We start from the raw sequence: 21,910 nt of genomic DNA on the forward strand, positions 1-21,910 counted from the left end.
AAAAAACACACCTGGACACTGACCTCGTGAGTGACCAGAAATAATTTTGACGAGATTACTCACAACATAAATAATTTATCAGCAGAAGATTTAAGTTAAAAAAAAATGTGTAATGAAATTTAGAAAATAATTTCCAAGAACTAAAATACATTCTTGGGATATCCATCATTTAGCAAAAAATGTTTTGAGGAAAAATTTCTCTCACCTCTCATTCTTTGTGCAAAAATGATTCAATGCAAAAATATAAAAATTCTAAAAGATTAAAAAAATATGAAGATTTATAAAATACGTCGAACCGTTGATCCGGAAAACCTTTTCCGTAACAACGGTTTTGTAAGGAGTAATAATGATCTTATTGAAAGAATTCAAGGGAACATGACGATGGCTAAGCAAATCGTCGATTTTACTTAAGTCTACATAACTTTGTAGGAGATTAAGGTGAAAAAAAAAAACAGCTGATCACTTCGCCCTTTATAATCATAAATTATTATATATCAATTGTCAAAATAAATAAATAAATTGTTTGTGTGTAGTTATGTATGCACGTAAGAAGTTATATTTCATTGGCTAGCTAATTTTACGTTGCTAATTTCTTTTTCGTTGACTAGCTATCTTCAGGGTGTCGGTTTTTTGGGACTGTGCATCGTAAAAATTTACTCTCCTCATTTTCCCCTAACGTGCCAAAATAAGTAAAACTTAAGCATGGTGGATAAATTAAGTAATATTTAAAATAGTTATTAAATGTAAAAAAGCAAAAATTTCATAAGAACATTCAAATTTACGATTTTGGTTAAATATTTTTTTACATTTACTATATTATTTATTCTTATTTACACGAATTTCCCAACTAATACTTAAATTTAATATAAAAGATCCAAATTCATAAACTATACATTTATTCCATAAAGATCTAACCATCAAATGTGACCTGATGATCAAGGGTCCTTAGTTTCTATCACAACATTTAGTTTCCTTATGACCTTACTGTTCAGTGCGATGATCATAACGCACGCAACAACAGAACGCATGCAGAAACAGCTGTCAGCAACATGTTGTGGCTTGTGAGTGTACCTGAAAAAAAATTATACCGTAATCATTTCATAGTATAAAAAAGTCACTTCCCGCTGCCTGCATGCTTAGATCTTTAAAACTACGCAACGGATTTTGATGCGGTTGTCTTTAGTAAATAGAGTGATCTCAGAGGAAGGTTTATATCTATAATCTCTGCTCCGTTTGTTATCATATACACCTGATATCAATTGTTACTTATGGTATATATATATATATATATATATATATATATATTACTCATATATCCGCCAACCAGCAGTGGAGGAGCGTGGTGGATCAAGTCTTGGTCCTTCTGCTACATGGGGAAAGAGGCCTATTCCCAGCAGTGGGATATTACAGGCTGAATCGTGACACGTTACATAGTTACGTGGTAAATTTTGGAAAATTACACATTGCACCCTAACTGGGGGCGGAACATCTGGAATAGAAAGTACTTGTCTGTTAAAACCATGGGGTCAGCAAATTGAACCAAAAATTTTAAGATCTCGTTTTCTACTTTCAACTAAAATTTGGATAAACCAGATCTGTGATACAAAAAATGGTAACAGTTAAGAATTATGATAGCTTAGTAATTTTTGGAAAATAAAATATTTGAAATGTAAGATGTATACATTTAATTATTCTTCCTTTTTAAGAACACATATAGACAATCAATTTAATGAGAAAAAGAATCCAATATTAATTAATGAGAAAGAGAATCCAATCTTTGTATCCAAACCTGAAGAATCTTCTCCGGTTACAGAGGCAGGATGGGGGGCATCTTCCCTGATGTACGTTGGTTCACTCTTCCGTGCGTAGATATCGAAGATGGTCGCCACACAGCCGAGCGTAAACTGACCACTTGGAGGTGATACCATCGTGTATCTGAGGACACGTTTGTAACATAAACTGTATAACTTAAGCTTAATGAATGAAGTGTTGTGTTAGAGTTATTTGTACACACTGTATAACCATAGCTTATTTATCACAATAATTTAATTAAAATATGTGAATTGACTAACAACTAGTTGCTCAATTAATTAACTTCCTTCGACAAATCATAACTAATTAGTTAATTGAACTTAAATAAAACCGCTGCTATGTGTGTAAATTATATTTGATATATTTAAAGAATTTTAGAATATGTTATTAAATTGTAATGTAATATGTTGATATTTCACGATTAATACTGTACAAATGTCTGATTCCCGTCAACATGTCAAAAAACTCAAGCGGAGCGGCATCCGTTTTGGGTAGCCTGCAGGGAATTAGCCTCTTACGGGATCTCTGAAGAATTATAAGCTATATGTATTGTGAAATACCTGTATAAAGTGTGTAAATAAATAATTATTGGAAAATACCGTTATTTTGAACTTTTGGCCATCCCAAAAGTTGTAATAATCTTAAATGCAATTAATAACTTGAAATTGAAATCTTAACATCAATCTTGTCACTGTCTAAACAGTAGCTTTAGCACGATTTGCTGCTTTGATACAGACAGACAAAAATGAAACAACATCGATAGTAAATCAAAAAATGTATTGTTTTATTCTTCGATATTTAAAGATTCTTTCTAAAAATTTTCAAAATATTTTCAACGTATAGAATCAGACTTGTATTATTATTAATAACACACTTTTATTATAAGATTACAAGGGTACATTACCTAAGTTTGCACATAATGTTAAATTAGAGCTATTTTTTTTTACATAACTTGGTCGGCAAACAAGCATACGACTCAAGTGATGGTAAGCGATGAACGTAGCTAATAGAGGTCTGCTACACCACGAACGCATTGCCAACCCTTCCCTCCCCCACATAGATCTAGTCACCTTACTCACCACATGATGTATTCCTGTACTGCTCGAAAATAGTATTATTTAACGGTGATCTTCTGTAAGGTCGAGGTATTTCCAACATCGAGTTGCTTCAGATTTTATGTAGGATATATCCTGTGCTTTATCTAGGTTGTAGTTCTTGATTCAGACGAAATTATTTCGCAAGTAGTGAGCTATACGATTGATGGCTGACACAGTTGAATAACAAAAAACTACAAAACGTCAACATTATACCCAAACTCACCGAATAATATCGCGGTCATCTTCCATATCCCTATCGAAGACATAATGATCCTGGTAGGCGCGGTTCAAACTCGAGCTGGTGTAGGTCAGACCGACCTTGTAATGTTCTGCTTCCAATATAGTCAGTTCCAACTGGCTAAAGGCTCCTCGTTCCTTGAAATCCAATTCTGACGACCTCCAGGAAACAGTTTCTGCTATCTAAAACGTAAACATATATAAATATATATATATATATATATATATATATATATATATATATATATATATATATCATAATATCATATAAAATAAACTTCACATGAATATCGAACAAAGTCACTATTGAATTTCAATATCCACGTATTTATAGATAGATGCCTTTTTGCTTGAATACGTTCAATCAAATACGATATTACAATTTTGATTTGGTATGTGATATGTTTTGTAATGGACCTGTAAATATATCTCTAGTAGTACGGTATTTGTCTGTTTGTTGTTATCCGCAACAAAATTTTTAAACGTCATTCAGTTCAGCCTGTTGCAGTCCACTGCTGGACATAGGCCTCCCCAAGTTCGCGCCTTTCATCCCAGTTTTCCGCGATTCTTATCCAGCTTACATTGGCAATCTTACGTAGATCGTCGGTCCAGTGAGCTGGAGAGCGTACCACACAGCTTATGCCAAACGCAAATGAAGCTATTTATTAAGGTTCTTTGAAGCAAAAGCGAATATCGATAAATATTCAATGAATTCACTTACGATATGCAAGCTACTATGGATTCAATTGGAAAAACAAACTCTCCTCAAGATCATAATCAAATAAACTCAAAGGGAAGTTCATAAGATATCGTTACAGAAGCAGAAGTTTATACAATAATAAAAAAGAGAGAAAAAAAATCTCAGTCTGTTTATCCGAGGTAAATTGGAGAAAAAAATACACCCTTTCCGCTGCTAACGAGTGGACTCGATTCAGACAACAAAGAGAAATGTAAACAAAACTAAACGAATGAAGTTAAAAAAAGTGGTGAAGCTAGAAACGATTCTTAATTTATCATAACGTTTAAAAAGTATGAAAAATTTAGTAACTTTTGTAACTCTTGGTTTTTAGAAGGCTAGGAAAATTATAAAGAACACTTTGTTTTATAGGAAACTGCAGACTTAAGGGATAGTTAATTTTTTGGAGTTTCTTCTTAACAATCGATTTTTAAATAAAGCCCCGGTATAAAAATATATGACGATTGAAATCTACTGAGCGAATGACCGTTTTACGTTTCCTGTAACGCCATCTATCGCGTAAAGTCTAAAGGCCAAACGAAGTTTTTTAACCGACTTCAAAAAAGGAGGAGGTTACTCAATTCGGCCGTATATATATATTTTAATGTATGTTCGGGGATAACTTCGTCGTTTATGAACCGATTTTGATAATTCTTTTTTTGTTGGAAAGGAGATATTCCTAGTTTGGTACCATGATAAGGAAACCAGGACCTGATGATGGGATCCCAGAGAAATTGACGGAAACTCTCGAAAATCCGCATAACTTTTTACTGAGTATACCGATTTTGATGATTTTTAATTTAATCGAAAGCCGATGTTTATCATGTGGTCACATTTAAATTTCATCGAGATCTAATTACAATTTTGGAGTAATCATTGATAATGCGTAATTACTTGACTATTTTTTCGTCTACCTACGTTGTATTACTTGTCGATATAATTGAAGTCGGTTTTTCTTCGTTTGCCTGCAAACACAATTATCTAATAACGCCATCTCGTTGTAACGTATCATTGATAGATGGCGTTATTTGATTCATTTATTTACCATTGGTATGGTGTTAATCTTTGTCTTAGACTAGTTAGCCTTCTTTGTGCCTATTTCGACAGTCGATCTGAAGGGCTAAGCTCCAGTCGTGCGTCGGCGCCGGCACACACATTTTTTTTAACCCTATAACATACACTCACGGACGTCCGTTCTCATGGCAAGCACTTAATGCTTGTTATAGGTAACGGCTGACTGTTATTACTATTTTTTTTATTAATATAAGCATGCCCACTACAAACTACGTCAACGGGCTACTCAAAAAATTTACTACAGATATATATAAGAATTAAGATGTGAGCCGTTTGAAGACTTAAATACCTCCTTAATACCTTTTAGATAACTATATTATAAACAAATAAAAATTTGTTTGAGATATAGATTATCATAACGCCAATTAAGACAAAAAAAAAAAAAAAAAATTACATGGTAAAAAGAAACGAAAAAAGAAAAAAAACCTTTATAACAATTTTCTAAAATAAAAATAAAATGCAAAAAAAGGAGAAAAAAGTTACTAGTTGATACTCCATGCTTCACCCGCATTGAGTTTCAATGCATGATAAATTTGTTACTACAGTGGTTAGTACTTCGTTAAGTTAACCGAAGTTAGGAAGCCGAAACCAAGTTACGTAGCTCTAAACTGTAAAGCCATGACTAGCAGTATCACATGCATGTATAATGGGGAACTTATTGGTCGAACTGAAATCCATTGTTTTGTCTACTAATAACATTGTACAGGAGAGAGTTATGTTGGACCAAAGCATGAGAACAATAGAAGTTAATGCTTAATCAGCGGAATAGGAATAACAAATGATTTCTCACGTTGTCTCATGCTTTGGGATCATATGTCTTGAGAAAGTATTATTAGAATTAAATCACGATTAATCCAGAGCATGTAATTCTGTTCGGACGTGTCCACTGTAATTTTAATTAATTTTTAATTAAATAGTTTTAGTTTAATTAATGTAATATTTTTTTAAAAAGCCCTTTCGCGCTCCCGTAAACTTGTCTGGCGCAGCCGGTAGGATTGTTTCAAAATAATTACAGCCTTCGTTCTTAAGAATTCGTCTTCAAAATCAGCGAATAATTGGGCTTTCGAAGGTCTGTAAGAAACAATCCCGAACCAAATAAATAAGACAGTGATCGAGGAGTCCAGGAGCTGGCGATGCTGGTGACCGGTTGGTGAGTAGAACTTTTCACCTTCCTTCTGTCTCTTGTTATTTTGGGATAAGACTTCTCCTATTATAACGTTTTCTGGTTTTCTTATGTGTTTTTGTTAATAATTAATTTAAATATTAAAAATTGTACTTGTGATAAAAATAATGTGAATAAATTGTTTAATACATTAGTAATTTAATATTTCAATTCAAAATCATTGAAATATTATTAACATAATTTGTGTGTAAAATTAATAATTTTAGTTATAAAACTTTTCATTAACAATAAAAGAAAAATGGAACAAATAACTCTGATTCCAAACGAAATATTAAAATTGATTCCTCTTTTTGGTGGCGATAAACGTCAATTAAACTTATTTATAAGAAAATGTGAATATGTAATTAATAAATTTCAAGGCAGTGAGGAGCAAAATGTCTATATTATGCATAGTATCACGAGTCGTTTAGTCGATGACGCTGCCGCGCTTATCAGTGAGCGTGAGGATATTGTTTCATGGAGTGAATTTAAAGATTTATTAATACAACATTTTGGAGATCCGCGAAGCGAAGAATGTATCGCAATAGAATTAGAAAATTTAAAAATAAAATCGGGAGAAAGTTACCTTGATTTTTGTAATAGAATCCAATCAGTGCGTTCTGTTTTATTATCCAAGGTTAATCAAATATTAAACGAGGATATTAGGCAAAGTAAAATAGTTATTTACAATAATACATCCCTTAACGTTTTTCTTTATAATTTACCCGAAAATATGGTTAGAATAGTTAGATTAAAATCAGCGACATCCTTAGAATCTGCGTTAAGTATTGTTTTAGAAGAATTAAACTTTTACGAACAGTATAATCAACGTAACGAATTTTCAAATTTATTACATTCAAAATTAAATTTTGCTACTAAACCTAATATACCTATGCCGTTTAATTCATACAATCAACAACCTCAATATAAATTTGGAATACCTCAAGGAAATCAAAAGGTACATATGCCAATGCTTACAGGCTTTAGTCCAAATTTTTATAAAGGACCACAAATACCAACACCAAGAGTTAATCCTCAGTACGGACATCGTCCTGTACAACAATTAGGGTATCGTCCTTCATTTAATAATAATCATTATAAACCCCCGACACAATTTGGTTATAAGCATAATTTTAGACCAGACGGACAAGGACAAAATGACGTTTCAATGAGAACGGTAACTAATAATAAACCGAATTTCCCGATTAATAAAACCGATATTCATGATTATAACTACAACGTGTATGACGTAACATACAATATAGAACAAACAGACGAGCTGACTGACGAAGGAAATTCTAGTGACCTTGATAATGATGAACAGGAAGAAAAATTTTCCATATGTATAAAATTAAATGCAATAGAGTCAGATGATAATACTTCTTTGTCAGTAAATGTTGATGATAGAGAATCTCAACTCCAAGAACACTTACGTAACGTGACAGAGACAGACACAATGTTAGAATTATCCCCAAAATGTAATACAGACGATTCTAGAACTTTAACTGTAACTGACTCGGAGGCGACAATATCAGCAAGTCCTAGAGATTTATCTGAAATCGAACCTCCAGATCATTCTGATTCTAGCACTAGTATTGAGACCGTCCACTCAAATGTAGAACGTGATTCTTCTAGTATTCCAATTTTATATGAAGCTATCAATACTAAGCCTAATCAGATATTAGTATTTTCGTGGCTTAAAAACGAAATTCAGGTTAAAGATTTAACAAGGTCAAAACAGAAAATCCTTGAAGTTTTCTTACCCTTAAATAATTTACAATTAATAAAAAAATTCCTTAAAGAGTATATCCGGCCCAAAATTAAATATTTTATATATTTTGAACACCAGGAACATAGGAAAGATTTCGCAAATATAATAATTTCCTTATTTAAGAAAGGCACTATTAATATAAAAGAATGTATCAAACGTATAATTAATCGTAATTTAGTGCCTGTAAAGATTAGAAAGCGGAGAACTAAGGTTCCATTAAAAAATATAAAACGACCTCCACAGGTGGTGCTTAATCGCCCTGGCGATGATGAAGGAGACCCAATCCCTTCAACTTCAAAAGATTGAAGGTAACCCAGGCCTGTTGCCTGTCAAACAAGGTCAGGCCTATAAACAAGAAAATAAGTGGTTAATTATAAAAGTATTAGATTTAAGTTCTATATTTGTCGATTTAGAGTTTAATATAAATAAGTATAGTGGTTTTAATAGAGTAATTAATACAGATAAACCTTATATGTATGAATTTAGTAATATGAAAATGCAAGTAGAATATTTAAAAGATATAACTATAGAAAAGGCAAAACAGATAGCACCAACACAAAGATTTCGAAGAGGTTTGCTTAATCCCGTAGGTTCTATTATAAAATCGATAACTGGTAACTTAGATCACGAAGACGCGCTTTACTATGATAATCTTATTAACAAATTATATAACAAACAAAATTTAATCGATAATAAAATTACCCTGGTTTCCAAAATGTTGGATTACTCTATTAATAGTACAGAAATTTTATATAACAATTCTTTAATTATTAATGAACGTTTAAAACGCGTAGAAAGTATGTTGAAAGACATGGTGACAAAAGAAGAAAACTCAATATATTCCACTTATGTTCTAAGTATATATAGTACGTTTATTAATAATTTCCGTTCAATATATATAACACTCAATGAAATTGAGACAGCCTTAGCCTTTAGTAAAATTTCTGTGCTACATCAATCAATAATTAATTCTACTGAATTGTTTTACATATTTTCTTCTATAGAAAAATATCATAGTTTATTGTATCCTGTAACAGAAAGCAATATAATTAAAATAGAGCGAACATTGTCTGTTAAGGCGTATGTAAAAGGAAACCAGATAACATTTATAATAGAAGTTCCTCTTACAGATAATAATACGTATAATTATTATAAAATTTATTCATTGCCTATTTTTGATCAAATTAAAAACAAAACTTTCATTATTATTCCCGAATATCCCTTCCTTATGGTGAAAGGTTCGAAGTACTTGCCGGTCGCGTCTCCGTGTCAACATGTGTTCGGCGATAATCAGTACATATGCACTGAACATAATTTTATCCCTTACTCAACGATAACGTGTATGGAACAATTGATGCAGTTTCACAATGACTTAACTCAATGTCATAGACGAGTAGTTCATATCGAAGAAGTTAAAGCACAACATCTTTCTTCTGCCCGTTGGATAATATATTCACGAAATAAGGAAGTAATGTCTTACAAATGTGGAAACGATATAACAAAAACATCTATGATGGGAACTTATCTCGTTCAAATAGATCCTGGCTGCGAGATTCTACTTAATGATCTTCATTTATATTATCTTCAACACACATTGGAAAAATTTGAATACAAGGTGACACCTATTATTAATTTACCTCAGCCAAAGAAGGAAATCCCTATTCCTGTCGATCCGATTGATATTAAGGGAATTAATTTGGATGACATAAAGTATCTATCTGCGGCCTTAAAAATGAAAAGTTCAAGTGAAAGTGAAAGTAAAAGTGAAATTAAATCAATAATAAAAGTTAACAGTGTCAGTGTAGGAACTCTAATTTTATATCTTATATTAATTACTATTTGTTTAATTTTAGTTATAAAAAGTGTTAAGAATAAAATTTTAAGCAAGGGTCGAAACCTTCAGAAGTCAAATTCTTCCGACGGTTTCGAACTTAAGGGGGGAAGAGTTATGTTGGACCAAAGCATGAGAACAATAGAAGTTAATGCTTAATCAGCGGAATAGGAATAACAAATGATTTCTCACGTTGTCTCATGCTTTGGGATCATATGTCTTGAGAAAGTATTATTAGAATTAAATCACGATTAATCCAGAGCATGTAATTCTGTTCGGACGTGTCCACTGTAATTTTAATTAATTTTTAATTAAATAGTTTTAGTTTAATTAATGTAATATTTTTTTAAAAAGCCCTTTCGCGCTCCCGTAAACTTGTCTAGAGTCTGTTTGTTTGTAAACAGAGTTAAGAAATACATGATTAACTGTAAAGCGTTTTATGTAAGATTAGACAATCTAAAGCTTTTTGTAATCAATAATCTATATAAATGTAAGTGGCATTTTTAATAGAATTTTAAATTAAAGTTGAGTTACTGTGGACTTTGTTGCAGTTTCTTTGTGGAATCTATATTCCGAATCGATGGCAGCTTCACTTGTAACCGTAATTAAAGGGAGAAAGAGAGAAAACTTTTTCATAGACCATAAAAATAATCAATTTACAATTTATAAAAAAGAAGTAATAAAATATAATAATATAAAATAATACGGCCAAAAAATAAAGGACAAAAAAAAACAGGAATAAAAAAGAAATCAATAATTTAATTTTCAAAATAACGATTCGAAGGTGCTCTTAAGCCTGTTTGAATGAAGTTGTTTTTAATTTTGTATTTTGAGCTCCCAAGGATAGATGTGTTCAAAACCAGAGTATAGTCATTAACGCACTTGCAATGCTGCTAATGCTGCAATCATCCATAACCACTAACCATTAGGTGAATTATATAATTTTTGCATTTTTTCTTTCATTCAGGTGAATTCTTTATATTTCTTTTGTCCATTTTCCCGATCAAGTTTAATTTTTTAAACATAGACTACATAACGTCACGAATACAATAGTAACTAAAAAGATTGTCTAAAGGTAAATGCTGATGACCGTTCAAAGAAATAAATATAGCACGAATAAATTATTTTAATTAAATAATCAGAGAAATTAAAACTGTAATAAAAAGTCAGAGGAGATGAAAAAAAGAAACGATTTAATTTAAAAAATTATCTGAACTGAACTCTAAATCTATGAATATTGAATCCGTCTTTGTTTTGAACTCCGGCCGCGTCTCCAGAACGAAAACTTCTGTTCCGTATGTAAATGTCTACGGATTCATGAGCGCCGATTCTTCGGACTTCTGATTGTTCATGAATTTTAAATACTTCTTGTTTTTGTGCAATTTAACAGTCGCTACTACTTCGGAATTTTTATACAACGAACAATCTTAAATATTAAATTACTCTCTACCTAAAAAAATATTCATCATCATCATCATCATTTCAGCCTATCGCAGTCCACTGCTGGACATAGGCCTCCACAAGTTCGCGCCAAAAAATGGCGTGGACTCATGTGTGTTGCCCATAGTCACCACGCTGGGCTGGCGGGTTGGTGACCGCAGTACTGGCTTTGTCGCACAGAAGACGCTGCTGCCCATCTTCAGCCTGTGTATTTCAAAGCCAGCAGTTGGATGGTTATCCCGCCATCGGTCGGCTTTTTTAAAGTTCCAAGGTGGTAATGGAACTGTGTTATCCCTTAGTCGCCTCTTACGACACCCACGGGAAGAGAGGGGGTAGCTATATTCTTTAATGCCGTAACCACACAGCATAAAAAAATATTACAAGCACTGATTGTTTTAGTTTCATAAAGATCTTTAATGTATCTCGACATGAATATCGAACTGCGAGTAAATTAATTTTACCTGACTGCTTACACGACATTGGCAAAATGATGTATACTTTTTAACCGACTCCAAAAAAGGAGGAGGTTGTCGATTCGACTGTATTTTTTATGTATGTGACTTCAGAACTTTTGACTAGGTGGACCGATTTCAACAAAAAAAAAATTTAATCATAAGGTGGTGTGCGTCATTTGGTCCCATTTAAATTTACTTTAGATCGAACAAGTACTTTTCGAGTTATATCTAATAATGCGTTTTTACTTGACTATTTCTTCGTCGACCTACGTTGTATTATACCGCATAACTTTTTACTGGGTGTACCGATTTTGATTGAATTTAATCGAAAGCCGATGTTTATCATGTGGTCACATTTAAATTTCATTGAGATCTGATAACAACTTTTTGAGTAATCTTTGATAACGCGTGTTTACTTGACAAATTTTTCGTCTACCTACGTTGTATTACTTTTCCGTGTAATTTAGGTCGGTTTTTTTTCGTTTGCCAGCAAACACAATTATTGACTCCATTGAAATCCATTAGAGTGAAGCCAAAATTTAAATACCTGACTTGACTAAATGAAGCCAAAATTTAAGTACCTGCCTTTTTAGTTGAGATAAGATATATCAAAAATGACCAAAAAAATTACCATTGAAATTGTGTAACTATTATCTTTGATCTCTAATCCTTTATTTTTAACTTTAAAATTCACTAGTAACCTTTATAATATGTCGATACTGAGTTAGAAATTCTGAGTACAGGTAATTTAGTGATCCAGACCGTCTCGTTGAGCCGGCCCAATTATAAAGTCTAGACAGACTCCTTTGACGATCAAAATCACAAGAAAAATTAGCTAATGCATTCAGACGAACTTATTTGGGTCACAATTAAATTGGCTGAATCGAATTATACCTTATCTATATCCATAGGATTGGATACTTCTGATTAAATAATTTGACTAATATTTGAGAAGTCATAACACTTTTATTTTATATTGAGCTGTTGTGCAAATTGTCCAAAACAATGTTTTCTAAAATTTCCCAATTATTTGCGCAACACATGATTAATATAAGAATTAAAAAAAAAAAACAAACAGGCCTCATTGGTCAAACCGTTCCCGAGTTTTGCGTTCAGCAACATGTTTGGCAATTCAATGTTATTTATGTAGATTATTGTTAACGTATACATTATGTAGGCATATTAGACACAGTTTGCACTCCTCGATAAACTAACGCCAGGACTATTAAGAGTCACATTTTTCTTAGCACCAATCCAAAAATTACTTATGTACTGCAAAAGAAAGGGTGCTGAGAATTTGCGTAAGCATCAGATGCTGTTGGCGAAGATATTACATCTGCTTTATATTCATCTCACGTACATCTTTTATTTAATACTATTTCATCTGTACTGTTATTTTGTAACTTAAATTATAATGCTATACGTTGACTGTATTTTTCGTCTTATTAAATTCCTCGAGTGACTCGCCACGGACGCTTGCGAGATTTGAATTTCAAATGTTTCGTGAATCTTCATCAAAACAAAATCTTAATAAAGTTTCTTTTAGTTTATCTTTGAAATGACAGAAAATATTTGTAAATTTAATTAAATTTTCAATTACGAATTTATCATCGTCTTCAAATTTTGAATTCCGAAATATTTACGTAGTTTTCGCATTACAATTTTGAGCGTTTTAAATCCGCTGCGGTCGGGAAGACATTCCCAGATTTCCCGTGAGACTTGAGTCCATCGTCGGAGTCGATTCAGCCTTCTGTTTCTAGATTTCACTATCAACACCAGTCACTGTATATTGGAACTCTAGTGCAGTTAACATTTAAAAAGTATGTAACGATTATATTATGATCTGGTAAGTTGCTTTTATTGTTTAGCTTTTCGACTGAAATTTTTTGAACTAAATGAAAAGGTTGATAATTTTTGCAAAATTTCTCAGTGTTTTCGCAAAAACAATTCGTGTTTTATATACATATAAAATTTACTTCTATTATTATTCTTTACGTTCAAATGCCAACAAATAATAATCGTCTATAAGGAATTTCTTAAAGGATGTCCCGTTTGATAGTTACATTTGGCATCACTACGTAATGTAATATGAAAATTTCAAATATCTATAAACTGACCTATATTATCATGGTAATATAATTCATTAGAACTCGCGTTAAATTACATCACAGCGTATCCATTCGCAACGAATCGCATACAAAGTAATTGTATTTGCCCGCAAAGGAAAAAAATATTGATTGCATATACATCGACAAGTAATACAACAAAGGTAGACGAGAAAAAAGTCAAGTAAATACGTGTTATCAAAGATTACTCAAAAAGTAAATTTTATATATACTAACTGGCCCCGCAAACGCTGTTTTGCCATATATTTTATTAACCTTCACAATAACTTGGGGGAATGGAAAATAGATGTTGTTCGATTCTGAGACCTACCAGATATGCACACAAAATTTTATGTGAATCGGTCAAACCGTTTCGGAGGAGTTTAACTACAAACACCGCGACACGAGAATATTATATATAAAATTTCTTTTAAATCAATTAATTAGGCTTAAAAAGAAGCTACGAGCAATTCAGAACGTAAATTCTGCATATTGTTTACTAATAACTTTTAGGCGAATTTCACTCATTATAATGAAAGAACTTTGGATTTTATCGCGGTTTATCATGTATCATGTCATCATGTGCTGTGTGGCTACGGCACTAAAGAATTTAGCCACCCCCTCTCTTCCCGTGGGTGTCGTAAGAGGCGACTAAGGGAAAACAAGGTTCCACAACCACCTTGGAACTTAAGAAGCCGACCGATGGCGGGATAACCATCCAACTGCTGGCTTTGAAATAAACAGGCCGAAGACGGGCAGCAGCGTCTTCGGTGCGACAAAGCCAGTACTGCGGTCACCAACCCGCCTGCCCAGCGTGGTGACTATGGGCAAAATACATGAGTTCACGTTATTTTTGGCGTAAACTTGTGGAGGCCTATGTCCAGCAGTGGACTGTATAGGCTGTAATGATGATCATGTATCATGCCCAACGTTTCGGATACTTTACACCATGGTCACGGGAAGGCTGGCGATTAAATCCGAGAAATTGTTTCATCATCATCAAAAATCAACAAACAACATAATTTTATACCAGCATCTTAGTTTTAACGACTTTAATATACCGTTACAAAAACCTAAAACATTTCATAATTCAGATAATACTATTAAAGCACTGAAGACTTTCGGCTCCAGTACGAGCAATATGAAACTACCCACTTGCATAAAATTTATACGAACATTTCAAGGAGTCCACCACTTTACAGCGAATTAAATTTCTCTCAGGTTCCTTGGAACATCGAGTCCCAGGCGATCTGTGTCGTAGAGACAATTTGTAGCTTCCTAGTAGTAGTTGAAGTAAAATCTATTTATATGGCCGTCTAGCACTCCTCGGGGAAAAGTGTGATTTTATTAAAATAAGGAGTTAGTGACGCAGTTCTGAACATTTTTTCGAATTACTCGACGTGAGGAAATTGAAATTTTAAAATCTGTTTTTCGCGTTCGTATAAATCTGCTATGAACATTGCCTTTAATTTTTAGAATTTTAGACAGTATACACTATTAATGTTAAAAAAACTTTTGATAATAAAGTTTCTTTAAAAAAATATATTACTCAAGTAACTAATTAGGATTTGAGATTTCAGTTCCAGTTTGAAAAATTTAAAACAACTTTGAAAAGAGAATAAAATAATAACTGCAAACATAAAAACGCCAACCCACAATGGAGATGCGTGGTATATTAAATCCCAATCCTTCTCTTATATGGAGAAAGCGCCTATGAACTACAATATGATGTTACAGGTTGAATGCGAAATATAAAATGTCGATAGAAACAATAGACTTTGTAAACAATAAAATAAATTATTTAAAAAAAAGGTTATCTACAGGTGCCATTTTAGCGCCTTCACTTTTAAGCCACTACTTTTATAGGTTCTAAAATGGTAAAATGTACTATACATGGATATCTCCGAATACGTACGAAAATATACTAATTTGTATATAGCAACCAATCTCCAGTCGATTAACTTAGCTAGTTTAGCTCTAAAATTATTTAATAATAGACTTTTTACCCACAATGGAGATTTCCAGGTAGAACTTATACCCACAGTACCTTATGATCGTCCAGAATCCAAGTAATGTTGGGTGCAGGGTAAGCTTCGTCGATAGAGCAGTTGGCGTGTATGACGTCACCTCTTGAGTAACTCCTCTGAGAGACGGATAGACGCGGCGCTCGGAAGGGAGGATCTGTGGACAAAGTCTAATTAGTAACTTGTAATTGTATTTGTACAAATATTTCTTTCCGGTTTGGATCTCTGTCATTGTGGGTCTCCCCACCGTGCCTTGGAGAGCACTTAAAGCTCATGGAATGGAATGGAATTATGGAATACATATATCCACTTGCCCCGTATCGGAGCAGCATTGTTGATTAAGCTCTGATCCTTCTCCTACATGGGAAAAGATGCCTAGCGAAGAATATTACAGACTGGAGCGAGACCTTAGCATCACAACATACATTTATTTAATATATTTTCTTATTTAACAAGGTCGGCAAATAAGCGTACGACTTGGTAGGATGGACCTGACGGTAAGCAGTTACCATAGCATATAAACGCCTGCAACATCAAAAGCATCGCAAGCGCGTTACCGACCCTAACCCTGATCTTTTCCCAGGAGCTCTGGTCACCTCACTCACCACACGAACATAACACTGCTTAAGAGTAGTATTATTTAGCTGTGATCTTCTGTAAGGTCGAGGTTTCTCAGTCGGGTTGCTTCAGTTTTTGAGTAGGACAATCTGCCCTATCTGTATAATGATATAAAAGTCAGATGAATTACTCTCATTTAAAATATAATTCAATGTAAACAAACATCAAATCAAATTATTAATTTTACGGGTATTGAAAATGATAAACAGGATTTCATAATTTTCATATCATGTCCGTCTTGATTTAATTAACAATTAAGAAATAATTTATATTTTATAATTATGAAGGAAAAACCTTGTAAATCAAATAAATAAAACATCCAAATAAATTTTTCACACTGAACGGGCTTCCCTTGTGTAACTTGAATCGTACGACAAATATCTGAAAGGCCTATAAAAATATTAGTCATAATGCCTAAGTGTAGGCACCCCTAACCGCACCGCTGATATATAAGCCAGTCAGTGTGACCACTGCACCAACGTGTATATACAAATTACTGTTTTCGTTCTTGTGTCTTTTCTTTGTATTTTCAGATTAAAAAGTAATGACGTTTTTGCAACAGAATAAAATATCAATGTAGCCGAGAGAGGACAAAGGCTAAAAGTGAAATTCTAAGCAGACAAATCTGCGATTACGTTCTAGTTAAAATCTGTTGCTACGAATAAAAACAATTATGGCAATTGGAACAACAACGACTTATTAAATTTCTCCTTTTAATAGTTGAGCTGATTCATAAGAAAATAAAAGATAATTTATGCTTCTGAATAATGTATAAAGCATTTCAGAAATTATGTTCTCTGCAGAGAATTCATTTGCTTAAATTGAGTTGGTTTCTGCTATTGTCAATAAGCGCTAAGTTACATTAGTTATTAAAATTAAGTTATATTAGTTATAGACGCCGCGTTGGCGCAACGGTCACAGCCATGGATTGTACCTGTTGCGTTGGCGATTGCGGGTTCGATCCCCATACATGAGAAACATTTGTATTGGCCGTACAGGTGTTTGCCGTGGTCTGTGTGATTGTGCAGTCCTTGTGGGTCTCCCCAACGTGCCTCGGAGAGCACGTTTAGCCGTCAGTCCCGGTTGTTATCATGTATATCTGATAGCGATCGTTACTCATAGTAGGGAATATATCCGCCAACCCGCATTGGAGCAGCGTGGTGGATTAAACTCTGATCCTTCTCCTACATGGAGAAAGAGGCCTATGCCCAGTAGTGGGATATTACAGGCTGAAGCGTAGATGTTGGCACCAGCACCGGCTGTTGCGCTGGCGGTTGCGGGTTCAATTTCCCCTCACGACAGACATTCGTATCGGTCATATAGATGTTTGTCGTGGTCTGGGCGTTTTGCTTATATATTGTGTGTGATTCTGGACTCCTGACTCAGGCGAAAATCCTACTGGGAGCCGTTGAGTGTGAAGTGTTTATTTATTAAAAAAATATAAATTAATTAATGGGGTTACTATGTTTGAAGCATGACTTCAGTGTCTGTCTTAAAGGTACTATAACAAAATAAAACACGAATCAATAAATAAAAACTGTATAACCTACGTTCATAAATAAATAAAAAAATCGACAATTTTTTAAATTATTTTTAGCTCATTAATTCTCAGTAAAATAAATATTCTGACGATCTAACTCCTGACAACCTAAAAGACCTGGATACCTACACAAAAACAAACAGTTTATACCTGACAAAACTTTCTGACAATAACTTTATGCCTTTTATAAATATGTAATTGCTCTAAATCTAAAAAGAACGGCGATCGTTGGTTTAAGCGCAAGAATTAATAGCTACGATGTGACCAAAAAGGCCAACTGTTATAGTTTAGTTTTTTTTTTATTATGTGATATATCCACAGGCTTATTATGTCCGTGCTTTTGTTATTCCATATATTATTATTATTATTATTTTTAAACATGCATCGGTACTTCACCGCAACTTTAGAATCTAGAAGCCTTAATAACTAGTCTTAAAATTTCTAAAAGTCGACGCGAGTCCACTGATCAAGACTATTCTACATATTGCTTTTTTATATTTTTATATAGTAATTATTTTTATTATATTTACACTTATTTTCTAGCTACAATATATGTACACTTATTTTCTAACTACAATATATGTACACTTATTTGCTACTTACAATGTACACTTAACTATAGTTTAGTTTTAAATGTAATTTAATTTTTTTACAAACCAACAACAGTAAGAGGAGCAGATCTGATGTCGGTGTGAAAGAGAGGCGCGTCAGCGGAGACCTCGCACTGGTAATCGCCGCTGAGTCTCCTGTTCAGGTTCACAATCCTGACTTGCTGGCTATCTGACTGGGCTAGCTGTTGATTGAAATTAAAAAAAATTGGCCAAAGTCAATGATCTAGTTAGAACGAAGTAACTTTTAATATTTTGATTATTTTGACTGAGTTAAGGTTGCACGTAACACTGGGTATATTACCTAAGTTTTTAATGTACCCAATGTTAAGTTATTCATTTTTTTTATTGCTTGATTTTTTTGCTACCTTAACTTTCATTATTGTCGAGTTTTTTTTTATAAATTTGTATTATTATTTCTGTAAATGACATTATTTTGACTTTCGTTAAGTGTGTATATCACCTTATGACGAACTAAGTGTTTTCATTTCATTTTATTTCATTTCATTGAGTTTTGAGAAAGTCTTGCCGGATGGCAAAATAAATGTATAACAATTTAAGTCAAACATTTAAATCTCTGTTACGTACACTTTGTGAGGCTAACAATCACCTATCAAAGTTTACAAAAGGTTTCTATCACTCGTAACAACATAAAATACTAAATATGACAAGATAAATACACATATGTTTTACTGTGATCTATTAATAGTAGAATCACTTTTAACAAGAAGGTAGATTAAAAATATAAGAATATATGAAACAGTTAACTGCATAATAGTAGGCGATCTTATCGACCAGTATGATTAACGCGACGTGAGTTACCTTGCCGCTCGCTCCCTCACTGTACAGGCACTTGCGGGGATGTCATTGCGGTAATTTTTTATTTATCTATACAAATAAATAAAATTGGAGTGACTGTTTGTAATATTAAAATAAACGCCATGTTTGTAATTTTACAAAATGCATATGTATGCACTGTACATATATCAAAATAACATTTTTACAATTTTGGTCTGTCTGTCTGTTTGTTCCAGCTAATCTCTGAAATGGCTGGACCGATTTTGACGGGACGATTTTTGTTAAATTCCACGCAGACAAAGTCGCGGGCACAGCTAGTTTTTAACTAGTCTATCAAAATTTTAAATACAATAATTTTGATCAAAATAGAATATAAGACAAAAAAAATTAAATTACTAAATTCAGAATTTAACAATCTTTGTCCAACATTTAGATATACACAGGCTGTTATACTAATTTTTAAATCATCTCATTAAAATATTATAATAACTTACATCAACTGACGCTCCAGGTAAAGGAAATACCATTGTAGGTGGCATTTCCCTCGGGACAAATCGGTAGAACTCGGTTTCTGCTCGGTACCACCGGATTGAGTACAGCATAGCGCCTTCCAGGTCGTAGGAGCAGCGTAGAACGGCTGACTGACCCTCACCAGAGAGGACAGCCCTGGGGACGGAGATGGACAGGTTCCGTAGAGACCAGACACCACCTGTAATTAACAACGATTTGTTTTTAATTAACCTTGTCAAGTAACGAATACTTCATCAGAAATAATCGTGTGTCCGAAATATCTGGAAACACCTTCTTTACACTATGCACATATTTATAAATAGTCCGATCAAATTAGACATAATATTGATCAAATAAACAAAATTCCGACAGAACTAAAGTTCGCTAGACATCAGTAGAAATAAAATGCCAAAAGTCCCCCATCAATCCCGCGTGAGCTAAAAAGTGATTCAAGGTCAAAGGTCAAAAGTTTTGGTTTTTCTTGGATAATTTTTTCAAAAAATGGTAGGTTCTAACAAAATGAAATAGTAGATCATAAAATTATCTACAAACAGGGTCCTATCACTTTTTTTCCAAACAATCACCAGATATCGCGGTTTTAAAAGTTAAAGGCTACGGTCTACATCATGTGAACACTTATATACCACTTTCCCGGCTAGTCTCTAGTAAAATTTAGCCCAGTTGGAATTATTGTAATTTAAATTGTCTATTTTGATTGAACTCACATTCATCACATCAGCCTAATACAGTCCACTGCTGGACATAGGCCTACACAAGCTCGCGCCAAAAATTGAGTGAACTCATGTGTTTTGCCCATAGTCACCACGCTGGGCAGGCGGGTTGGTGACCGCAGGGCTGGCTTGATCGCACCCAAGACGCTTCTGCCCGTCTTCGGCCTGTGTATTTCAAACCCAGCAGTTTGATGGTTATCCCGCCATCGGCCGGCTTCTTAAGTTCCAAGGCGGTAGTGGAACTGTGTTATCCCTTTGTCGCCTCTTACGACACCCACGGGAATACAAATATTAATAATTTAGTAATTAAAACTATGTTAATTATATTATGTTCATCAGTAAAAGAAAGTCTATGACAAATCTGTTGATTTCATATATGTTATCAAAAAAAAAAAAGTAATATAGGAGAACTATCTAAAATAAAACAAGTTTCTTTATTTTGTAAAAAGTATTGTAGTTATTTTGTTAATCAAATTTCACCACCAAAACGTAAAATTTATTAAAACGTCCTTCACATCCAGAACACTCAGGAAGCACATTTTCAATTGCATGTAAACATAAACAAAAACAAAAACTTCTTCGATAATGCAGGAGCTTCAGCGTGAAATTGCTGAGATCAGAAGCGATCCGTCTCCATTCCCTTGGGTGATATAAAAAACTTTGCACCACATTTAGCCTAAAAAATGTCCGTGGAATTATTTACTAAACTTTCCTCCACGAAAAGAATCCTTTAGGACTTCCCTCGAGAAAGACCGAACGCTATGTTTGCAAGGAAATATTATTCTTTCAAATATTTAATTGAATAAGGGCAAACAAAGTACAATTTTGTTAAGATGTTTTGGGAAAAATTGCTTTAATATGCTGTTTTCTATTCACCAAAGTCAAAGTGCTTGACTGCAATCAATTGAAATTAAACAATCTGTCAATATACCCACATAGTATCAATTTAACTCTTGTACTAAGTAATGTCATTATATTTGCAAGGGATGAAATCGTGAAAAACAAAATGAAATATTTTGAACACTAAACGCATCATCACAAACTGTCTCCAGTATTATCAAAACCCTGTGTCGAGATCTGGAAATACACAATATAGTCAAATATATCTAGACAACGTCAACAACACGTCAAACATCTAGATAGACTACAAAAACACATCTCATAACCGAAAATTGAATCCACGACAACTCAAAACTTGTCTACATAAATTTGAGTTGATAGCGGAGCTCAGCAGTACCAGAGTTGGCTGTTACATAGATGGTGTATGTGTGAACAACATTAGCTACGCTGACGATATGGTGCTGCTGAGTGCGTCCGTCTGTGGCATAAGAAAATTATTGTCAGTATGTGAGTCGTATGCT

At 33.5% G+C, this 21,910-nt stretch overlaps 1 protein-coding gene across 1 annotated transcript; it reads right to left on the bottom strand.

Annotated features, from left to right (window-relative positions):
* Positions 1-1,000: 1,000 nt before the first annotated feature.
* Positions 1,001-20,129, bottom strand: LOC123666481. Its single transcript, XM_045600572.1, has 7 exons — positions 20,119-20,129; positions 19,799-20,049; positions 18,560-18,691; positions 15,768-15,901; positions 3,133-3,329; positions 1,790-1,935; positions 1,001-1,071 (listed from the first exon to the last, which is right to left on the bottom strand). The coding sequence occupies exons 1-7, from the start codon at positions 20,127-20,129 to the stop codon at positions 1,001-1,003; spliced, it is 942 nt and encodes a 313-aa protein (XP_045456528.1).
* Between the last annotated feature and the right edge of the window lie 1,781 nt (positions 20,130-21,910).

The sequence above is a fragment of the Melitaea cinxia genome, chromosome 26 (assembly GCF_905220565.1).
Source record: "Melitaea cinxia chromosome 26, ilMelCinx1.1, whole genome shotgun sequence".
Taxonomy (NCBI): Eukaryota; Metazoa; Arthropoda; class Insecta; order Lepidoptera; family Nymphalidae; genus Melitaea; species Melitaea cinxia.